Source organism: Ovis canadensis, chromosome 8 (assembly GCF_042477335.2).
Source record: "Ovis canadensis isolate MfBH-ARS-UI-01 breed Bighorn chromosome 8, ARS-UI_OviCan_v2, whole genome shotgun sequence".
Taxonomy (NCBI): domain Eukaryota; kingdom Metazoa; phylum Chordata; class Mammalia; order Artiodactyla; family Bovidae; genus Ovis; species Ovis canadensis.
The window spans coordinates 69,097,902-69,119,409 of record NC_091252.1 but is presented as its reverse complement, the minus strand read 5'-3'; the positions used below and the strand labels follow the sequence as shown (position 1 = coordinate 69,119,409).

Below are 21,508 nucleotides of genomic sequence, written 5' to 3'. Positions count from 1 at the left end.
TCGTCTCTAAAGTGGAAAGGGTCCCTGCTACACTAATTCAGAGGATTGATTAAAGGATCAAAGGCAATGAATTATGTGAAAGCACTTTGAAATCTATAGAGTGTCATTAGAAGTCTCACCTAAAATGGGCGTTTGCATACAAGGAAAATCCAAGGGGCCAGGGCCGGTGTCTGGAATGTCTTGGCCACAGCCCTCACAGCTGCCTTCACAAGCCCTGTGTATAAACAAAGCTCAGGAAACATCCCACTTGGTAAAACAAATACTCAGGTCTATGAATATGTCATGAATCTGAGTTATCCCAGGAGATTCATGGAGTGCTATCTGATCCAGCTGCTCTCCAGATCAAGCCAAGGAATTTGCCATCATGTCAGTGCACCTGCCACTGCTCTGTGACATTCCTGTTACTTCCTTTCCGTGCTTCCCATCTTTTATCAGCAGAAGACTGTGGGATGGCTGAGGGAACAAGGCAAAGCAGGAGGTAGGCCTTTCTGAGCAGTAGCTTGTCAGGTAAAAGGTTGGCAGGCTCGGAGTGCTCTAATAATGAAAGCAAACTGTCACACAGCCAATTCTTCAGCCCCCTGAGAACTGGCACTTGGATGTTTCTAGCCAGCAAGCCTCCTTTAATGAAAGGCTTAAAGTCATCAAAAATGAACATTCCATTGCTAAAAATTGTGTTCCACAAGACCCTGCTCCTGGAGATGTTTAAGAAAAAAGGATTCTGAGCTCAGGTAAATTGGGACTGTTGCACGCCACCCTGGGTTTCCCAGGTGGCTGGCACAGTGGTAAGGAATCTGCCTGCTCATGCAGAAGATGCAGGAAACCTGGGTTCGATCCCTGGGTTGAGAAGATCCCCTGGAGTAGGAAACAGCAACCCACTCCAGTACTCTTGCCTGGAAAATTCCATGGATAGAGGAGACTGGCAGGCTAAATCCACAGGGTCCCAACGAGTCAGACACAGCTGAGCACACAGACACACAGACACACAGACACACAGACACACACACACACACACACACACACACATAGACACACACCTCACACACCATCACCTCTCCTGGAGCAGAGCATAAAAAGAATCCTGTTGAACTTTGCCTAATCAGCATTTCCCAAATTTACTTGACTGCAGAACACTTCCTAGCAATATTGTCTACTAATACACCACAGTTTAAACAGTAGTTCCACTAAGAACATATCTTAAAAATTACTGCCTTTTTTTGGTTATAATATTTAATGTATTCTTAATAAGCACAGTAAACCATAGCATAGAACTACTTTTGTGGAAATTAAATAGTCGAACCTGGAAGCTACTTGAGTACAGGAGCCATTGTTTTCACTCTCCAACACTTAACAGCACAAGGTATTGAGACAATTCTCAGTGAATGTTTGATAAATTTAAAAAATTCAAAATAGAATCCATTTTTTACATGAGAAAAGATATTCTCACTGTATCATCAAGGATGTGATGAGTATTTATAATGGGTTTTATGTGATGGGTCTGTACATTCAAATAACTTATTTGGGTTGCTGATTTGCTACTACTATAAGTAAAAAAATAAGGAAACATCATCCTTATGATGATGAAACAAGAAATTTATGCAAGAATACCATCAACCAGCACAGTTTCTCAGCATTTATAAAATACCATGTTTCAATATTTCTAAAGAGAAACTTTTTTTAAAAAAGTCTACAAGCAATAAATGCTGGAGAGGGTGTGGAGAAAAGGGAACCCTCTTCCACTGTGGTGAGAATGCAAACTAGTACAGCCACTATGGAGAACAGCATGGAGATTCCTTAAAAAACTAGAAATAGAACTGCCTTATGACCCAGCAATCCCACTGCTGGGCATACACACTGAGGAAACCAGAATTGAAAGAGACACGTGTACCCCAGTGTTCATCGAAGCACTGTTTATAATAGCCAGGACATGGAAGCAACCTAGATGTCCATCAGCAGATGAATGGATAAGAAAGCTGTGGTATAGATACACAATGGAGTATTATGCAGCCATTAAAAAGAATACATTTCAATCAGTTCTAATGAGGTGGATGAAACTGGAGCCTATTATACAGAGTGAAGTAAGCCAGAAAGAAAAACACCAATACAGTATACTAACGCATATATATGGAATTTAGAAAGATGGTAACAATCACCCTGTATGCAAGACCACAAAAGAGACACAGATGTATGGAACAGTCTTTTGGACTCTGCGGGAGAGGGCAAGGGTGGGATGATTTGAGAGAATGGCATTGAAACATGTATAATATCATATGTGAAACAAATCGCCAGTCCAGGTTCGATGCATGATACAGGATGCTCGGGGCTGATGCACTGGGATGACCCAGAGGGATGGGATGGGGAGGGAGGTGGGAGGGGGGTTCAGGATGGGGAACATGTGTACACCCGTGGCAGATTCATGTTAATGTATGACAAAACCAATACAATATTGTAAAGTAAAGAAAAGAAAAAAAGGCAGAAGCTAATGTCATTCTCTATAAAATAGCATGTAATGTGAATTGTAACCCAGATGGTCTACAGGGATTTGGAATCACTATTCAAAATTTATAGTCCTTAGTTATCAAACTGCTAGTAAAGTGGAAAAATACATCCAGGGGGCCTTGATTGCTCTAAATCATGGCTGATGGTTCAGCATCGCATCCCAAACCTCTATCTACACTGTGTCTTGAGAGAGGTGTTTGGAGACTGCAAAACTACCAGAAAAAAGAAAAAAAAAAAAAAAAAACCAGAAAGGGAGGGCTGAGTGCACAGGAGAAAAAATGCATTCAAAACTAAAACCAGAAATGTGGATGCTGATGCTAATAGACTTTCCTCAAGGAGAGAGCCCTGGGTAAGCACGTGTAACTTTGAAGTGACCCACAAACCTCTCCTCTTAAAGAACCTTCTCTATCTCACCCAGATTGTATTTCCCATAACGGGAAATAAAAGCCCTTTGGGTTCTGCTCAAATGAAGGATTTGCCACAGTCACAAGACTAAGTGACTAAATATTCCTAGCAAGTTCATGTATTTATTGCATCTTGCTTTTGGAGAATTTTTTCCTTTTTCCAAAACTTGGCCTTGGAAGGATGAGAGAAATCTAACCTAGGAGCAAAATTCTGGTCTTCTTAGGCTCAGAAAAGAATTTGATATAAATTGCTCTTTTAACAAAATGCCCTTTGTTATAGCCCGAAGGGGAAAGAAAGGTCATTCAGTGCAAAAGCATTTTCTAAAGACTGTTGTAAGGACCCCGTTGGTTTCTCACTAAATCTCAAGGACTGCCTGAGAGTGTAACCCCTTTCCCATTTGTTTAATCATCTATACTATTTTCAAATGTTTCTTCATTGCTACTAATAATTGAACATCCTATTTTTAGTCTAAAATTTCAAATTTAGCATTTCTTTAGTAATTTTATATATTATACCAGATTGTATACACTATTTAGGGAAGCATTTATATGGATACACACACACATATTTACACATAATCTGTCAAACAGTGGTGATGAGAATTGGCTTTGGGTTTTCAGATACACCTATTATCACCATAAATATTTATATAAGACAAACAAAATGCTGATAAAAAACCCAAAGGAGGCTCAATAAAATATACTTTAAGAACATAGCAGACATTTAACTTCTCGAAACTTCAATTTTTCAGATGACATAATTTTAATAACCTGCAACCATAATGTATTATAAGGATTAAAAAAAGATATATTTAAAACAGCCTTATAAATGTTAGCTACTGTTATTGATGCTGCTGTTGTTTTATTATCATTATTATTTTAAACTTTTAAAATTAAAATTATTTTTAGTGAATCCCTATAGATTGTTATTTAATAGAAATTTACCAATTCCAAATATGGAGAAGCAAAAGAAAACAGCTAATGTCACAGCCTAAATAAGAACTAAGAACAAGGTGTTCTATCTGAATTCTGAGCCTATTCTGAGTTCCATGCTAATCTCTTTTTACAATTTAATTAACACTGACAACTCAGCACTTTTGAAAAAAGAATATAACGGAATTCACTAGCAAGTAGGTTACACAAGTTTCCTGGTGACCAAAATTATGTCGTTCATATATGAATTGAATTTATCCAAACCATTGTTTGAATTTGAATATTTACATCAAAATTCATATAAAATACAAATTTATTAAATATGTTGTATGTACATTGTTGTGAATTTCAAGCAGGAAAAAGAAAGGAAAAATGTATATATTTCCCCAAAACACGATCTTTACTTTGTTCTGAATTCTGTTGAGAAAATCAAATAAAAATAACAATATTCCAATCATAAAAGTTTCTCATTTTGCTTTCTTGTTGTTCTAAGATAGTGTCTAAGATTCTGGAATACGGGAAATTTTCACACTATTATTTTGGAAAATAAATACAAAGAATTTTCTACATGTGTGCCCTCTAAGTTGCTTCAGTTGTATATGACTCTTGGCGACCCTATGAACCTTAGCCCACCAAGTTCCTCTGTCCATGGGATTCTCCAGGCAATAATACTGGAGTGGGTTGCCATGCCTTCCTCTGGGAGATCTTCTCAACCCAGGGATTAAACCTGCCACTCTTGCACTGGCAAGTGGATTTTTTACCACTGAGCCACTATAACCTCTGCTGCTGCTGCTGCTGCTGCGTCGCTTCAGTTGTGTCCGACTCTGTGCGACCCCATAGACGGCAACCCACCAGGCTCCCCCATCCCTGGGATTCTCCAGGCAAGAACACTGCAGTGGGTTATAACCTCTATTGAATTCTAAATAGGGCAAAGACCATGCAATAATCTTTATCTTTGAATCCCAAGGCTGAGCACAATAAATATTTTCAGATCTACTGAACTCAGTAGAACTGATCATAAAACTCAGATTTTCAACATTTTTATCTATGACGTGTATGAATACCTTAGAGGTTTAAGATATAAAGTTTTAATGTGCAAATGATACAACATTTGAATGGTTAACAATAAAATGCTATGAATACTTTATAATCAATAGAGCATCTTAATATATATTAAATACAGCAGTTAACAGGATACAGTAGCAGCAATATTAAGTGAGTAAGTCAGAACCATTCGAAACAATTATCCAAAGGTAAATTTAGGAAAAACTGAGTTACCTCCTCTCAAACGAGCTTGTTTCCCCCTTCTAGATACCATTTAAATAGGCAGTGAAATTAAATAGGTAGTGAAATTTAGGAAGAGTCTAAGTAAAGATGTAATATATTTAATTATATCTGATTTTAACTTTTAGGTGAATTAGAAAAACATTGAAAAGGGGTTTTAAAACTTGATCTTAGAGCACATAAAGAGACTATTTCACGACAGTGCAAAAACAATAATAATTTGGCAGAAACAGCACTTGCTGAGCAATCACCAAACAAAATGTGCTGGATGATCATCTAATTTTAAAAAATTGATTGTTCTCTGATGTTGTTAAAATTATAGCAAAAAATAGATTTTGATAGGCCTTTGGCTAGGAATGTTCCAAATTAGAACACTGGCAATTTCTGATCCTTAGACGGGGCCATGAAAACCAGGAGACTCCACCTTACACTTGGCAGCAATTCTACTTTCTAAGCATGAGGATCTCAGGAGACTTTTGAACCTGTAGGGTGGTGGGGACCAAGATGTGGCATCTGGGTTCCCTGGCCATGATTCAGCAAAGGGTACCCATTTCACATCACACAATTATCACAGTGGTAAAGATGATGGTCCCAGCTTCCACAATTTATTTTTTATTTAAACAGTTTATTTCCTGCCATTTCCCACAAAATAAAAAGACCTATTCAGAGGTAAATTTATGTCCTAGAAATTTCTGACATATGTAGAAATGTGAAAAGAGTTAGATTCTGACTATGTAATTTTATCCTCTGTCTTCAGCAAGAAATTTAGAATTTTCTCCAAACTCATACTTTCTTTTAAAATATTGTCATCTCAACACGACAGCAGCTTGAAGGAGTGAAAAAATTTGAGGGCAGGAAAATTAAAACATCATTTTAAAAGATTAAGGACTGCTATGGAGCAGTCTGAGGAGTTTAGAAAAATAGTCCAATGACTAGCATTTTGCCAGATCATTTGCCAAAATGTTGACATGAGAGTTCCCTGAAAACTTCGTCTTAGGTTTCCAAAAATTTCACTGAGGAAATTGCTAAAAGAATAAACAATCCATTCAACTGCATACAGTGAAGGGTAAGGTCCACATCTAGTGTGCACATTTTCTGTTTATAGCTGGGAAGAATTTAAATTACTTGCCTAGCATTCCTTTCTTCTTTTCAAGTATAAACTAACTCAAAAAATTAAGTAAAAATTGATGATCTAGCAATGTTTCTCTGGCTGCCATACAGTATGGGCAATGAGTTCTAGACTCCAATTTATTGGTTTGTCAGAAAGTTTGGTTATTTTCATCAATTTAGCTTTACATTTAACATTCCTCTGCTTAATTGAAACCATGCGGACACATTTGGTTAGCATCCACATTCCTACAAAAGGAAAAAGGGTACTTTGTTTCAAATTCTGCATAGTTTACCAGTAAATTTCATTTTTCTTACAGTAACAATTAAACACACCATTGGCCCTTAATAGCAAAGCCTTTCTGATCCCTATTGTCCATGGGTACAGCCCAGCTCAAGCAAACATCCGGTCAGGTAGAGGGAAAAGCATCATCTATACCTTTGTTTTAATAATTATGTAAATAAATGGTTTTCCAGGGGCTAATCCCAGGGTTTTAAAACATGGCCCTTGGAAAATTGAGCAGTTTATTTAACCCCCATTCTGCTCTACTTGCTCTTCTGGGACCCCCAACCAAAGTGCTGGCTGAAGGACAGGATCTAAAGGGTAAGCTAGAAAGTGCTACACATTATTACCAACTGTTCCTCTTGCTTTTTCAGTTGTACTGTGGAAAATAACTCGGGACTGGTTTATGAAGTGAGTTTAGAGAGGAACAGGTTTCTAGGATTTGGACTTTCTCTGCTTTGGCAAAATAATTCCAAAAAGCCAAAGATACAGCAGCAGGATAACAAGCATCTCTAAAATACAGCATTCTGAGATTGACTCCCAAATGAAAAAAATGATGTCCAGTTGTCTTTACGTGTTAGGGAATACACAGAGAATAAGGAGGAAAAAAAGAAAGTATGATCAAACGGATGAATTAATATGACCACTAATTGACAGTGACAGGTTGTAGCAGTTAGAATTGCCCTTGGGTATCTATGGATGTGTCTCCTGTCTGAGACAGAGCTCTTCTTCTTTCAAGCAAGTATTTAATGAGCACTTACTGAACAGTGGGATTCCTTGGTGGCCCAGAAGGCCACCAATTCGGGAGACCTGCAATTCGGGAGACCCGGGTTTGGTCCCTGTGTCAGGAAGATCCTCTGGAGAAGGGAATGGCGATCCACTCCAGTATTCTTGCCTGGAGAATTCCATGAACAGAGGAGCCTGGCAGGCTATAGTCCATGGGGTTGCAAAGAGTCAGACACGACTGAGTCTCTCACACACACGTTGCACTTACTCTCCTCGGCACTGCTGCTATCGTTACCACTTCTGCGGCCACAGAGAGACGGACATGCAGTGCCTTCCCACATCGCACACTGGAGTCACCTCCAACCTCCCCCTCCTCTTTCTCCTCTTCTTCAGGGACCTATGTGACCAAGCACTGAGGCCAGGGTGTCTGTCTCGCCAGGGACTGAAGCAGGGAGGCCACACTGGTGTGCAAAAAGCCAATAAGACTTGAGCAGCTGAGTGGTTGAGTGAGCCAAGTGCAGTCCAAAGGTCAAGGAAAGAGGAGTCAGGAAGAGAGCCGAGTGCAAGAGTGAGCACAGAGACAGGCCACCGAGAGACAGTTCTCACTAGAGAACCCACTGGCTGGCCTCTTGCCTCTGACTTGCCTATCCTTCTTCCCTATGCACAAAACCAGAGCTCTTCAAGTGTGTGAATACAGTCCTGTCACTGTTCCTTAAACTCTGTGAGTAATTTTCTGTTCATCATCCAGGATAAAATAAAGCTCCTTGGCTTACGATGCTCTTGTGATCAGAGCCTTTCTCGCTGCTTCCACCCTTGTACTCAGGTACTACAGCCATTCTGAACTTCTCTCCGTCAACTTCTGAGCCTTTGCCCGGGAGGTTCCCTCAGAGAAGAATAATCTCCTACTCCATCCTGCTCTCACCACCTCCTTGCCTACAGATATTAGAATTTCAGGTCTTGGTTTAAATGGTACTTTCCTCTAGATGACCTTCCCTGACCCTCCAAATTAGAGTTTCTCAGAGGGCAGCAGTGCTTATTTAAAATATTTCTAGGTCCACTCCATGTTAACTGAATCAAACTTCACTGGGCTGGGGTCCAGGAAACTACATTTTTGGCAAGCATTCTACTTATTCATGTTTTAGGACCAATGATGTTGACTCTGAGATGATATAAGTAAAAATAAACAACCCATACAACACAATTCCCCATCAATCAAAATTGACCAATCAAGACAGATATGACAGTCAAAGTGGACGCCGGCTATCAAGCTCTCATATGTACTAGGCTGTACCAACAAGAACCAGAAGCCCCATGCTCTGTTTCACTGCACCCCATCTTTCTTCTGGACAGAAATATATTGGTTGATACTTACTGAGCACTTCCTTTGTGCCAAATGTTGTTCTATACACGATTCTTACCTCACTTCAATTAATTTTCAAGATAATCCTATAAATTAGATGCTATTATTATTTTCATTTATAAATAGCAAAATTGAGACACTGAGATGTGAAGTCACCTGGCCAATGTCACACAGCTCGTAAGTAGTAAAGCTGGAGTTCGAATGCAGTCTGGCTCCAGAGTCCTATCTTACACTGCACCTTTCATGGTATGTCTGAGGCTTCATTTTACTGCCAGTCTGGTTATTTGACTTTCTCACTACCTTGTGATCTCCATGGGGGCAAACCTGATACATAATGGGCTGTCAATAAGTGTTAGGAGAATAATGGAATCATAATAATTTCATTTAGGATCAAGAAGAGTGGACAATAGAAAGCAGATCAATTGCTTGCATTATCTCCTAGGGTTCTGCAACTTGCTTTTAAAGAACTTCAAGGACAAGGAGCTTGGCAGCTTGTAGGAATTAAGTTGTGGCAACCATCTGAGGGCATTGAAATCCATGTACCCAGAAAATTCCAGCCATGGAATTAACTTTCCTGCTCCAAATATTCTCAGCCAAAGTGATGAATATAAAACTGCCATGCATAGTTTGGCAAGTACAACCATGTCAGAAAGATTAGAACCAATATAGAGGCGACAGGCCTCAATACACCATGGAGTTAATTTCTTAGAAAAACCTCTCCAGAATGCCTGCTAGTGGAGCCAGTCAGAGCTCAACGCCTCGGTAATTAAGCTAGTTGTGTCATGAAGATTTGTCACGCAAAATCAAGGCACTGAGTCATTTTCTCCATGTATAATGTTGGTTTCTTCTCCCAGGGTGGAACACCGTGATTGTCACTTCCCAAAGCTCTGCTCATTCTTAATTGAGGTCCCGCATTCACTATTCATAATTTCTGCAACACAAAGAAAGCGCTACTTCACTTCATCCTCTTCTCCTTCTTACCTTTTCTAGGCCTTTGCCAGCCTCACGGAGATTTTCGCTTAATGCCTTCCCTGACTCCAGTTCTTTACTCTCCAACCCAAACTGCATTTCTGCTAGACAAATAACTTTTCTAAGACCCTTAATTTATCAGGATGCTATGCTTTAAAATTTGGTCCATAAATCAATAGTTCATCATTACCATCAGTATAAAGTTTATACTCCTCAGACTAACTTTCAAACCCAAATATAATTTTACCCCTGTTTTAGCCAAAGTTCCTCACCACCTCCCTTAACATAACTTCCCTGTCATCAGAGAATGTATATGATAAGTACCTCTGATCTCTTCTCTGAATACCCTAAGGTCCAACTAGTGACGCCTCTTCCATTCAGGGTCCTTGGTCACTCAAGTCCATGCAGTCCATTCTCTTTTCTGAACTTCCATCACACTCATCCTTTGAACCAATCCATTTTGACACTGGTCATAGTCTGCGCTGATTTGCAGCTGAACTGCTCCACTTGGCCCACAGCGCTCAGTTCAGTGGGGCTCAAGGACTACAATGCTTGGTGGGTATAATTCAACTTGTAATGAGTCTAAAAGCATTCTCTTAGTGACTTCTTGCTACCTTAAAATTATTCAGATATTTTGGGGAAATCTGACAGTATTTCTTTACTGTAATTCTTTTAATAAACATCAGCATCTTGGTATCCATGTCAAAGAAGAAGTCCAGAAATCAGTGCCCAGAAGTATATCTGGTAGACCCCTCAGCTCAGTTCAGTCACTCAGTCATGTCCGACTTTTTGTGACCCCATGGACTGCAACATGCCAGGCCTCCCTGTCCATTACCAATTCGTGTAGTTTACTCAAATTCATGTCCACTGAGTCTGTGATGTCCTCCAACCATCTCATCCTTTGTCGTCCCCTTCTCCTCCTGCTTTCAACCTTTCCCAGCATCAGCATCTTTTCAAAGTGAGTCAGTTCTTCGCATCAGGTGGCCAAAGTATTGGAGTTTCAGCTTCAACATCAGCCCTTCCAATGAATATTCAGGACTGATTTCCTTTAGGATGGACTGGTTGGATCTCCTTGCAGTCCAAGGGACTCTCAAGAGTCTTCTCCAACACCACAGTTCAAAAGTGTCAATTCTTAGGTAGACCCCTAGGGCTGCAGTAAGACATGGAAGGAGAGTAATTAACCATGAAGAGTGAAAAGTTTTGATAGTGTTCAGAAGTTATTGCACATTCTTTCAGATACCCAGGGAAGCCACATTCTTTCCTAATCCATCCAAACATCCTCATGGTTCTTGCATTGCAAATCTTTGGGATTAGGCCCTATTCTCTTTTTTTTTTCCAAACTCAGTTTCCAAAAGAAATGCTTGAAGGATCCAGCTTTGCCTCTGCACTGAGTGCTCCTAACCTTAATCCTGGACAGCTTCCATTCTAGTCCTCTGAGAGTTCCCACTGTTTTCCATGGCTGGATGAGACCTGGACAATAGTGTATTGTCCCTACTTGGAGTCAGTCTCATAACTGGCCCTCTCCCAGGGTAGGGAAACAACTAGGAAGAGAGATTTGAGGACATAGGAGTTAGAGGATCCAATTTCTTAATGTCACTTTGATCTGAGAGTCTATTAGCTCCAGGCTAGCTGATTTCTGAACCTGCCTTGCCCACCACCACTTCTTACTCCCAGCCCTGACCATTTGCTCACAACAAATTTTGGTGCCTGTGCCACCCAGAACTGGGATCGAAGAAAATGATGGAAAGAAGCACAGCTGACCTAAATAGAGACCATGAATGTTAGGAATAACTGAAATTAGTACATTAAACTGTCATCAGCAAGTACCAAAACTATAGAATTTTTCACTTTTTTGAAGAACCTCCATATTGTTTTCCATAGGGGCTACATTAATTTACATTCTCAACAACAGTGTGGGAGGATTCCCTTTTCTCCAGATGTTGGTAATTCTAAGTAAATATTGGTTGTTAAAAAGCAGTAATAACACAATTTAATTTATGATGCTATTAAAGTGCTACACTTGATATGCCAGCAAACTTGGAAAACTCAGCAGTGGCCACAGGACTAGAAAAGGTAAGTTTTCATTTCAATCCCAAAGAAAGGCAATGCTAAGGAATGTTCAAACTGTGGTACAATTGCACTCATTTCACATGCTAGCAAGGTAATCCTCAAAATCCTTCAAGCCAAGCTTCAACAGTATGTGAACCAAGAACTTCCAGATGTACAAGCAGGATTTAGAAAAGGCAAAGGAACCAGAGATCAAATTGCCAACATCTGTTGGATCATAGAAAAAGCAAGAGAATTCCAGAAAAAACATCTATTTCTGCTTCACTGACTATGCTAATACCTTTGACTGTGTGGATCACAATAAACTGTGGAAAATTCTTAAAGAGATAAGAGTATCAGACTACCTGACCTGCCTCCTGAGAAACCTGTATGCAGGTCAAGAAGCAACAGTTAGAACTGGACATGGGACAACAGACTGGTTCCAAATTGGGAAAGGAGTATGTCAAGGCTGTATATTGTCACCCTGCTGATTTAACTTCTATGCAGAGCACATCATGCAAAATGCCTGGCTGAAAGAAGAACAAGATGGAGTTAAGATTGCTGGGAAAAATATCAGTAACCTCAGATATACAGATGACACCACCCTTATGGCAGAAAGTGAAGAGGAACTAAAGAACCTCTTGATGAAGGTGAAAGAGGAGAGTGAAAAAGCTGGCTTAAAACTCAACATTCATAAAACTAAGATAATGGCCACCAGTCCCATCACTTCATGACAAATAGATGGGGAAAAAGTGGAACCTGTGGCAGATTTTATTTCCTTGGGTTTCAAAATCACTGTTCACAGTGACTGCAATCACAGAATTGAAAGGTACTTGCACCTTGGGAGAAAAGCTCTGTCAAACCTAGATGGAAGAGATATTACTTTGCTGACAAAAGTCCATGTAGTCAAAACTATGGTTTTGCCAGTGGTCACATATGGATATGAGAGTTGGAGCATGAAGGGTGAACACCAAATTGATGCTTTCAAATTGTGGTGCTGTAGAAGACTCTTGAGAGTCCCTTGGACAGCGAGGAGATTAAACCAGTCAATCCTAAAGGAAATGAGCCCTGAATATTCATTGGAAGGACTGATGCTGAAGCTGAAGCTCCAGTGTTTTGGCCACTTGCTGCAAAGAGCCAACTCATTGGAAAAGACTCTGAGGCTGGGAAATACTGAGGGCAGGAGGAGAAGGGGACAACAGAGGATGAGATGGTTGGATGCATCACGACACAGTGGACATGAGTTTGAGCAAACTCAGGGAGATAGTGAAAGACAGGAAAGCCTGGCATGCTGCAGTCCATATGGTGGCAAAAATTTCAGCCAAAAGCAACTGAACAGCCACAACAAGAAAGCTGAGATAGAACAACCTGGTCAGACCACAGTGGCAATGTAAACCTGGAAGAGATTACTGGAGTCAAAAGATTACTTGGAGGTAATGCTAACAATTATCTTTAGAATTAAAAAAAATTTTTTTTCTGCTTCAATTTTCTTTTATACTATACTTCAATAAAATTATAAGAAAAAAACTATAGAAGATTTTGGGGGCTTGTTTTTAAAAATAGGTCGCATTGCTTTTAGAACTAGGAAGAGGGGAAGTGTCAAGTTTTAAGTGAATCATTCTGATTGGATGAAGAGACTAGAGAAGACTTATAAGTAGCACAGTGGTTATCTGGAAAGATTTGCTTCGATAACTATAAGATTTCTAGTCTGATGCTAAAGCACACATTTCTATTGTAATCCTGTTCACTGCCTTTAATGAGTTACTCGTTCATAGAGCAAAGATTAACTGAAATCTAGCTCATGTTTTACTTGTCACAAATCTTTTATCCCTGATATAAATAAAAAATTTTACTCTGTTAGCTAAAGAATCGGAGAAACTATAAACTGGTAGGAAGGACAATCAGCAATAATTCAGAATGCCAGTCCAGCTCTCTGGTGGTTGGCCTTCCTGGTAACATCCTCTACCATCCAGAGTTCATACCTGAAGATCATCTCTGGCCTATACTTCAGTGTTTGGTTCTTTCTTTCCAGAAGGCAATTCTGTTTCCCATATACATTTAATATAGTCATGCCTTTTTGAAAGCAAATTATTATGATGAGATGGTTGGATGGTATCACCAACTCAATGGACATGAGTTTGAGCAAGCCCTGGGAGTTGGTGATCGGCAGGGAAGCCCGGCGTGCTGCAGTCCATGGTGTTGCAAAGAGTTGGACACAACTGAGTGACTGAACTGAACTGATAATGAGAAACATATACACACTTAAGGAGTTCTTATGTGACTCAAGTTTCATCTAGCTAGTGTTGTTGACATTGATAAACCACTCGACTTTGGTTTTCTTTTAGCTTACAAGGTCATTAAACAGGTTCAGTGGAAATACAGTCTATTTGTACAGTGGTGCACATTTGAAGACCCTTATAATTTGTCAATAATTAGACTCCTCCAAAGAAATATTTTACATTTGTTAAGGACTTGACTCCCAAAGGTCTTCTGATTGTGTTACCTGTTATAAGAATAAAATCTGGGCACTTTATCATTGTCAATAATTTTTTCCCAAGAGGATAATCTTTCTGAAAAATAATATCACACATCTATTTTTGGTAACTTAGCCAGGTGTGTGTGTGTTTGTTAGTCATTCAGTCGTGTCCAACTCTTTGCAGTCCTGAGGACTATAGCCCACCAGGTCCTCTGTCCATGGAATTCTCCAGGCAAGGATACTGGAGTGGGTTGTCATTCCTTTCTCCAGGAGATCTTCCCAACCCAGCAATTGAACCCAGGTGTCCTGCATTGCAGGCAGATTCTTTACCATCTGAGCCACCAGAGAAGCCTTAACTTGGCTCTATACCAGATGAATTAGAATTTCTAATTTCTAAATTATCCACATTAAATACAGGTACAATTACGAAAGTTTTGTCAGAATGAGGGAAGAGGTTGGAATAAAACATAAAATGTAAGACCATGTAAAATCTTAAATAAAAGTCTAATTCATTTGTGAAAAAAATATGCAGTATACATTATTGCCACAAACAGTCTGTTTCAATATTTAAATGGCAGTTTTTCTAAACTATTGTTTTCTATATTTTTACTTGTGTTTTTGGCCACTTCACTCTCTATAATCAGGATATCAGTTATAACATTTAAAAGGATCATACGTAATACATTTCAAAGTTTACTATCTTGAAAATATAACTCCCATCGGGGAGTTTAATATGGCTTTCTTGGATTCTTGCCTTTATTGATATTTCATAAGGGTTACATCCATGAGTGAGGTCTTGGAAATCTGGTAACCAACGAATTTTTCATGACACAATGTAACTCCCTTAGCAATGTGGTACTAAAACCAGGGAAGTGACATTTCCCCCGTTATCTTTGGCTGCAGCTATGAGTTTCCTTTCGAAGAGACCACAAAGCAGGACCCAACCACTTTAATAATCCTGATACAACCAGAGTGAGTGAAAGTAATGAGCGCAGACAGAGAAGTTTGGGAAAAGTGAAACGGTAGGGAAGGAAGTCCATGCTTGGAGGCAAAGACCTTCAGTCACCAGCATCAATTTTACACTGGTTTATAAACCAGGATATTGGGGAGAGGGGGGCTGAGAATAGGAGCTGGGAGGACGGTTGTTTTTAATATACTGTTTTTCCTTTTGGTTTTTCCGTTTAATCCTGTGGTGTTGAAAGCACAGCTTTCTCAAAGACAATTTGACCTATAGTCAACATTATAAATCACTCCCTAACCTCGTAAGCCGAGGGTCTGCAATGAAGATCTGTAATCAACACTGTAACTCATTCTTCTAAGCACAGAAGTTTAAAAAAAAAAAAATCCTCTAACCATAATCCTTATGGTCAAGTCTAGAAAACAAGTACAAAGATAAGAGAGCTTTTTTTTCTCAAAAAACTTTTTATACATCAACACTGCTTGAAGCCATTACTATTTCAGCTTTCTAAAATCAATAAATGTAGGGAACATAGCAATGAGAATACTGTGAACTACAGGGTTAACAACTGTCCTACTCTTCAAAATTTAAAACAGAATGAAAATCTTGGTTTTTAAAGTTTCAGTGAATGTAATCATTTTTTCTAGTTATCTGGAACTGTTCCTATGTGTACATCACATCAACCTACCAACTTACTAGTAAACCGGCTGATTTCTGTGAAGCAGTTATACCATCAGCCATGATCTAAGATACAGAGCAGCCCAAGTGAGGTGCCAGGAAAGTGCCAAAGATGACAGCTCTAAGAACATAAATAAGAAAATATATGACAGGAATGTGAAATAACAGTATGGTTCTGGATTTAGGAAACTTTTAGTGTCATTCTATTCTGTATGGATCAAAACAACACTAAATGCTTGGATCTGGGCATTACAACTTTAGATGAACAATACAAAATAAATGTCTACTGGAGAACGATTGGTTTAGAAACCATGAGCTATGAGGAAAAGTTGCATAAATTAATTTTTGTGACAGCTTGGCAAAAGAAAAATGAGGATAGGCTATGGTGATATATGTCAAAAACTAGAAGAGTAGACCAGTCTCTATAACTTCAAAAACACAACCAGGCACTGTTGCAAATACAATATTTTACTCCACATAGTGTAGAAATAAAGTGATAAAAAGAAATAGAGGTGGCTGAGTATTATTACTTTGAGCATCCAAGCAGAGATCCTGTGATCATGTGCCAAGGGGGACAATGAAGAAATTCTTAACTTTTCACCCAGCACTATGATTTTGTGGCTCTCAATGCATGATCCTTTGCCAAACATAACTTTTTATTTAAAATTTTTAGAGATCAAAAAGCCAGAAATTACTTAAAAGTTTCAATGTACATTAAATACTGTTACAAATTATACACTAAAATTATAGGGAAAGGCAATAGAGTCAGACAGCACTTATATTTTGAAACATGTTGATAACAGCTTAGTAATAATACTTCTAGCAGGTGAAGACTATGTTGCATGCAGTATAAGAGGAGAAACAATTTAAATGTAAACAGTGGCACAGAATTTGAAGTTGGCACGACTGATGCTATCACTAACATTGCCTAGATTTCCATATGCTGTTTCTGCATGTAAAAAACAGGGTCACTTGTTTGCTTAGGTTGGACCACACACACAGAGGGATCATTCAAATCCTCTTGCTCTTCAAACTCTCTTGTCCATGTCACTAATTAATCCACTTGCTCATCATTTCTCTAAACATATATATGCCGTCACTATAGAAGGGCATCATGTAAATCCATCTCCTTGGACTCTAAATGCTTTAAAAGCCTTAATGTTTAACTAGAACAGGCTATAACTTTAATAATATTTTCCATTACATTTAGGGAATTACTTGGTAGGAATGGACTAGAAGTTTTGAAATTAGCATGTTCCTTTTGCACGACTTATCTGCAACAGCTCCTCTGGTCATTACACTTCTTCATCTCCACACTTTAGTGACTGCTCCCAGAGTTGGGTGAATACTGAGAACGATAACAATCATTAATGTTTAGGATCCACAGGGCATTGCCCATTTATCTCTATCATTTTTCCTTGATAATTTTTCTTCATAGCACTTTCACAACCCTGATTACAGAGTTGTAACCTTTATCCAAAATCCTTGGTACCACTTAACTTCCAAATTTATATTTTTAGACTTTTTATGAAGGGTTTATGGCATACTCCCATCAGGTTTTGTGACGAATCCTTATAATCAAACACTAACATTCCTTCAATGCAGTGCATGGGCATTCATACCAAGAGGGATAAACAAAGACTACAAATAGCTTCACCTTTCCCCAGGTCACATTCTGCTGCCAGAGAAGTTCAAGTCAGGTCAGGTTTTGCTGCCAACTGAGTTAGGAAATACCTTTCAGTTTGAAGAGCTTTTTGAATTTCAGAATCACAGATAAAAGACTGTGGAATTGTAAATATTTATTCTTGGTCTATTTTCTATCCAGCCTCCCAACTAAGATTTAAGAGCTGTGGAGACCTGAATATTTTGTTTATCTTTTTCATTGTATCTCCAAAGTCTAGAATAAAGACACACAATCTTAATAAATAGCTGTTGAGTGAATGAATGAATGAATGAGATGGTCTGGCACTAGAGTTCTGTCTCATAGAAGAACTCCATAATTTATACCAGATCCTCTCTCTTAAAGACTTCAAATAGTAATACAGAGAGTTTATTATTATTTAAAGAGTAATACAGAGTGGAATACAGGTGATGGACTATAAAGAACCCGAAAAACAAGACAAAACAAATCAACACAAAACTATCAATGGAAGGCATTAAGCAAAAACAATTAGGCAATAAAAGACACAAGCAGAAGCCATGAGGTAGAAACAGAGGAGAGAAGGTCATTCTTTGGTCAGAAATGTTAGAAATAACAGAGACAGTGAGAAAGATGCCGGAATCCACACAAGACTCTAAGACTTGTGATTAGTGACACGATACAAAATGTCCATTAACTAAATCATTATTGTTTGATATTGTTCCTTGCAACTTGACAATATCTTAGATGAACTACATAACTTCTCTGAGCCTCCAACCTTCACTTATGAAATGATGAGTTTGGAGAGGATGGCAAAATTTCCTTCTAAATAAAATGATTATATGCGGTGGTGGTTCTCAAACATTTGCATACAGAGTCACTTGGAGGGATGTTTAAACTCAGATACTGGACTGTACTTCTCAGCGTGTTTTTGTTTTGTTTGGTTTTGTTTTTGGAGGCGCCACACAGCTGGATCAAACTCAGCCCTGGAAGTAAAAGAGCCAAGTCGTAACCACCAGGGAATTCCCCAGGGTTTTTGATTTAAGAAGATTTGGGTAATGATGGAAAATTTGCCTTCTGAAGATGAAGGTGATGCTAGTAGGCTGTTCCCAGGACCACAGAGCAAGGACTGCTGATCTACTACATAAGCAGTATCTATTCTACAAAACACATGTGAGCCATTATCCAAATTCCAGTGCCCTTTGGTGTTTGTCCATCTATAAAGACATGTGCAAGCTTCCCACCTACTTTTGATATTCAATTTAATTTCCAGCCCTGAAATGTGAAAAGCAATGACAGAATTTCTTTTCAATGCGATGCTTCTTTAACCATAAAGCTAATGTTTTTGAAATTAGATGAAACTCATGTTCAATATTGTCTCACAGAGACCCAGAGACAGCCTTGACAGAAGAGAAATTTCAGTATTTTTATTCTCTTTGGACCTACTCATGGCAGCTGCTTATTTTCTGGCATTCAGAAATTTTTAACTTCAAATGACACAGCATGGCCAATCTATGTCCAACTGAGTTTAAGATATTCACAAAGTTGCTCACTTCCCTGGCAAGGTTTTATGAACTGAAAACTTTACAGAATAATTTTGATTGCTCTTAACAGTGCAAAAAAAGAAGCTACACAGCTTGATTTTTTTAACACTCATCAAAATTATCACTAGAAAAAAACATTTTCAATGTGGCAGACTCAAAAGTAAAGTCTCAGAAAATTTAGAACCACCAAATAAATAGAATGACTTCTTTGGGCATAATTATACTTCAAAGAAAGTAAATGCTATTATTCACTTGAAAAGACAAGAAAATAGGTGCAAATCACTGTAAGTGCTCCATAGCTCACTGGAAAATGTCTTGGAAAAATATTTTATTACCAAACGACACCTTGGCAAAGCTAGCCACCCCACTTTCCTGTGGGAGGAAAATTGTGGTGGGGGCAGAGATAGCCTGGGGCAATGTTATAGGTGATTGATCCATGGGTGATTAATTACTGCATACAAATATGGGTGTGACAAAGCATTTAAAAGGCACTCAAAGTGCACATCTGGGTCACCTGATGCTCTTCCGGAAATGAACAATGGATCCCTGAAGACTGAACTATGCATGGTGCCATAGCAGGAAAAAGAAGATGGAAAAGGAAGGATTAAAAAGTTGACAATGATCCTTTTTTTCTGAAGCCAATTTATTTTTCTTTGAGCTAAAAGGATTCTGCCTCAAGGCTGGAGTAAAGCAGCCTTTCCAAGAAGCCACATTTATCACACCAAAGAATAGCATCACAAAGGAGACAGCATGATAAATACCTGGTTTGGGGATCCCAGGATAGAGTGTCCAGAAATGAGGATAAGAATTTATTTATTTCCTTCAAGCCTGGGCTCTAGCTCAAATAATAGTCTCAGCAAAATTTGCTTTAAAATGTCCCATCTATTCATTGGTTTAAGACATTAGATATATTCTTTACATGATGCTCCATCATATTCTAAAACACTTTATAGAGTTGTCCTCTGATCTAAGACACACATGCAAGTTATTTGTTATGGTGATTGCTTGCTTTGCAGGGTCTCTGCCCTTGACCCAATCCTATAGATCAATGTCAGGCCAAGTGAGATCTCCAGCAAGGGATAGCATGAACCCTCTCGCCAAGGTTAGGCTTTTGAAGCTAAAAGTTGGTCCCTGATTCCAGGATCAAACTGACTTGGGTTTAAATTTTATCTCCAGACTTAAAATTGTATGACCTTAAGTGACTTAACCTCTGGAAGTCTCAATTCTCTCCAGTGTAAAAGGAGACTAACTATAAATCATGCCTCAAAGGATGTTTGTGAGTGAAAATGAGGTATGATATATATATAAAGTGTTCATGTCTGGCACATAGTAAGTGTTCAATAAATATAAATTACTATTACTCTTATTTATATCCTTATTTTTTATAGTCGAGCTTCTATCAATGACTGTCCATTAACTCATTTGTCAGATTAATTAACCATATTAATTATTCATTAATTAGTTAATTAATTATCTATCCCATTAATTAATTATCCTTTTCTACTGTTGAGCATAAAGACTCATGCCCAGGGAATTCTGAATGCTCTCAATAGCAACCTACATCTGAGAAGCCTGTACACTGAGTTTTATGCTTAATAAAAGCCAAATAAATTCCTTCCCAAATGTGATTGTGGCACCATAATTCTTATTAAAATTTTGTAACTTAATAAATATTTTATAAACTTATAAAGCAAAAACAAAGAGTTATTATCACTGTGGAAGCTAAATGATATGCTTTGGAAAGATAAGGAGAAAAATGATTTCTGCCAAATTAAGTGACAAAACTACAGAAGGTTAGGGAGAAAGATCAAAATAATCTAGAAAGTTATGTATGTGAATTGCCTCATATGTATATTTAAGATCATTCTGCAATTTAAAGAAACAGAAGTGGAAACTGTAAAGAAGGCATTTTGGATGTTGCTTATTGAAAGAAAGATACTAGAGATCTCTAATCAGCAGACCAGTATGTCAAGAAAATCTTCTGGCCCTAAATCAAAAGATTGACAATGGAATGTCTGTACATATTTTTTAAGTTAAAATCTAATGTTTGGTATATGAATAGATTGTTCCTCCTGACTCCATTGGTATTTTTGAAAGCAAACAATACAACACCACGAGTGAACTCTAATGTAAACTATAGACTTTGGGTGATGATGATGTCTCATAGTAGGTTCATCAATTAATTGTAACAAATGCATCACTCTGATGCGGGATGTTGATATTGGGGAAGCTACACATGTGTGAGGGCAGAGAGTATATGGGAAATTTATGTACCTCCCTCTCAGTTTTGCTGTGTGCCTAAAACTGTTTCTAAAAAAGTAAGCAAAATGTCTTTAAGAAAAGGTCCCATTGCTGGTCCCAACTGAATTTGATATGTGTGCGTGCTAAGTCACTTCAGTCCTGTCCAGTTCTTTGTGGCCCTTTGGACTGTAGCTTGCCAGGCTCCTCTGTCCATGGGATTATCCAGGCAAGAATACTAGAGTGGATCACCATGCCTCCTCCAGAGGATCTTCCCAACCCTGGAATCAAACCTGAGTCTCTTATGTCTCCTGCATTGGCAGGGGGGCTCTTTACCACTAGCGTTACCTGGGAAGCCCAAATCAGA

At 38.6% G+C, this 21,508-nt stretch overlaps 1 protein-coding gene across 1 annotated transcript in view; it reads right to left on the bottom strand.

Moving 5' to 3' along the window:
* Positions 1 to 10,691: 10,691 nt before the first annotated feature.
* RPS12 (ribosomal protein S12) overlaps positions 10,692 to 21,508 on the bottom strand; it is a 35,871-nt gene continuing 25,054 nt past the window's right edge. The window contains exon 6 of the mRNA XM_069599265.1: positions 10,692 to 10,712. Coding sequence (XP_069455366.1) covers positions 10,707 to 10,712 — 6 coding nt within the window. The 3' untranslated portion in view covers positions 10,692 to 10,706. The remainder of the gene's footprint in view (positions 10,713 to 21,508) is intronic.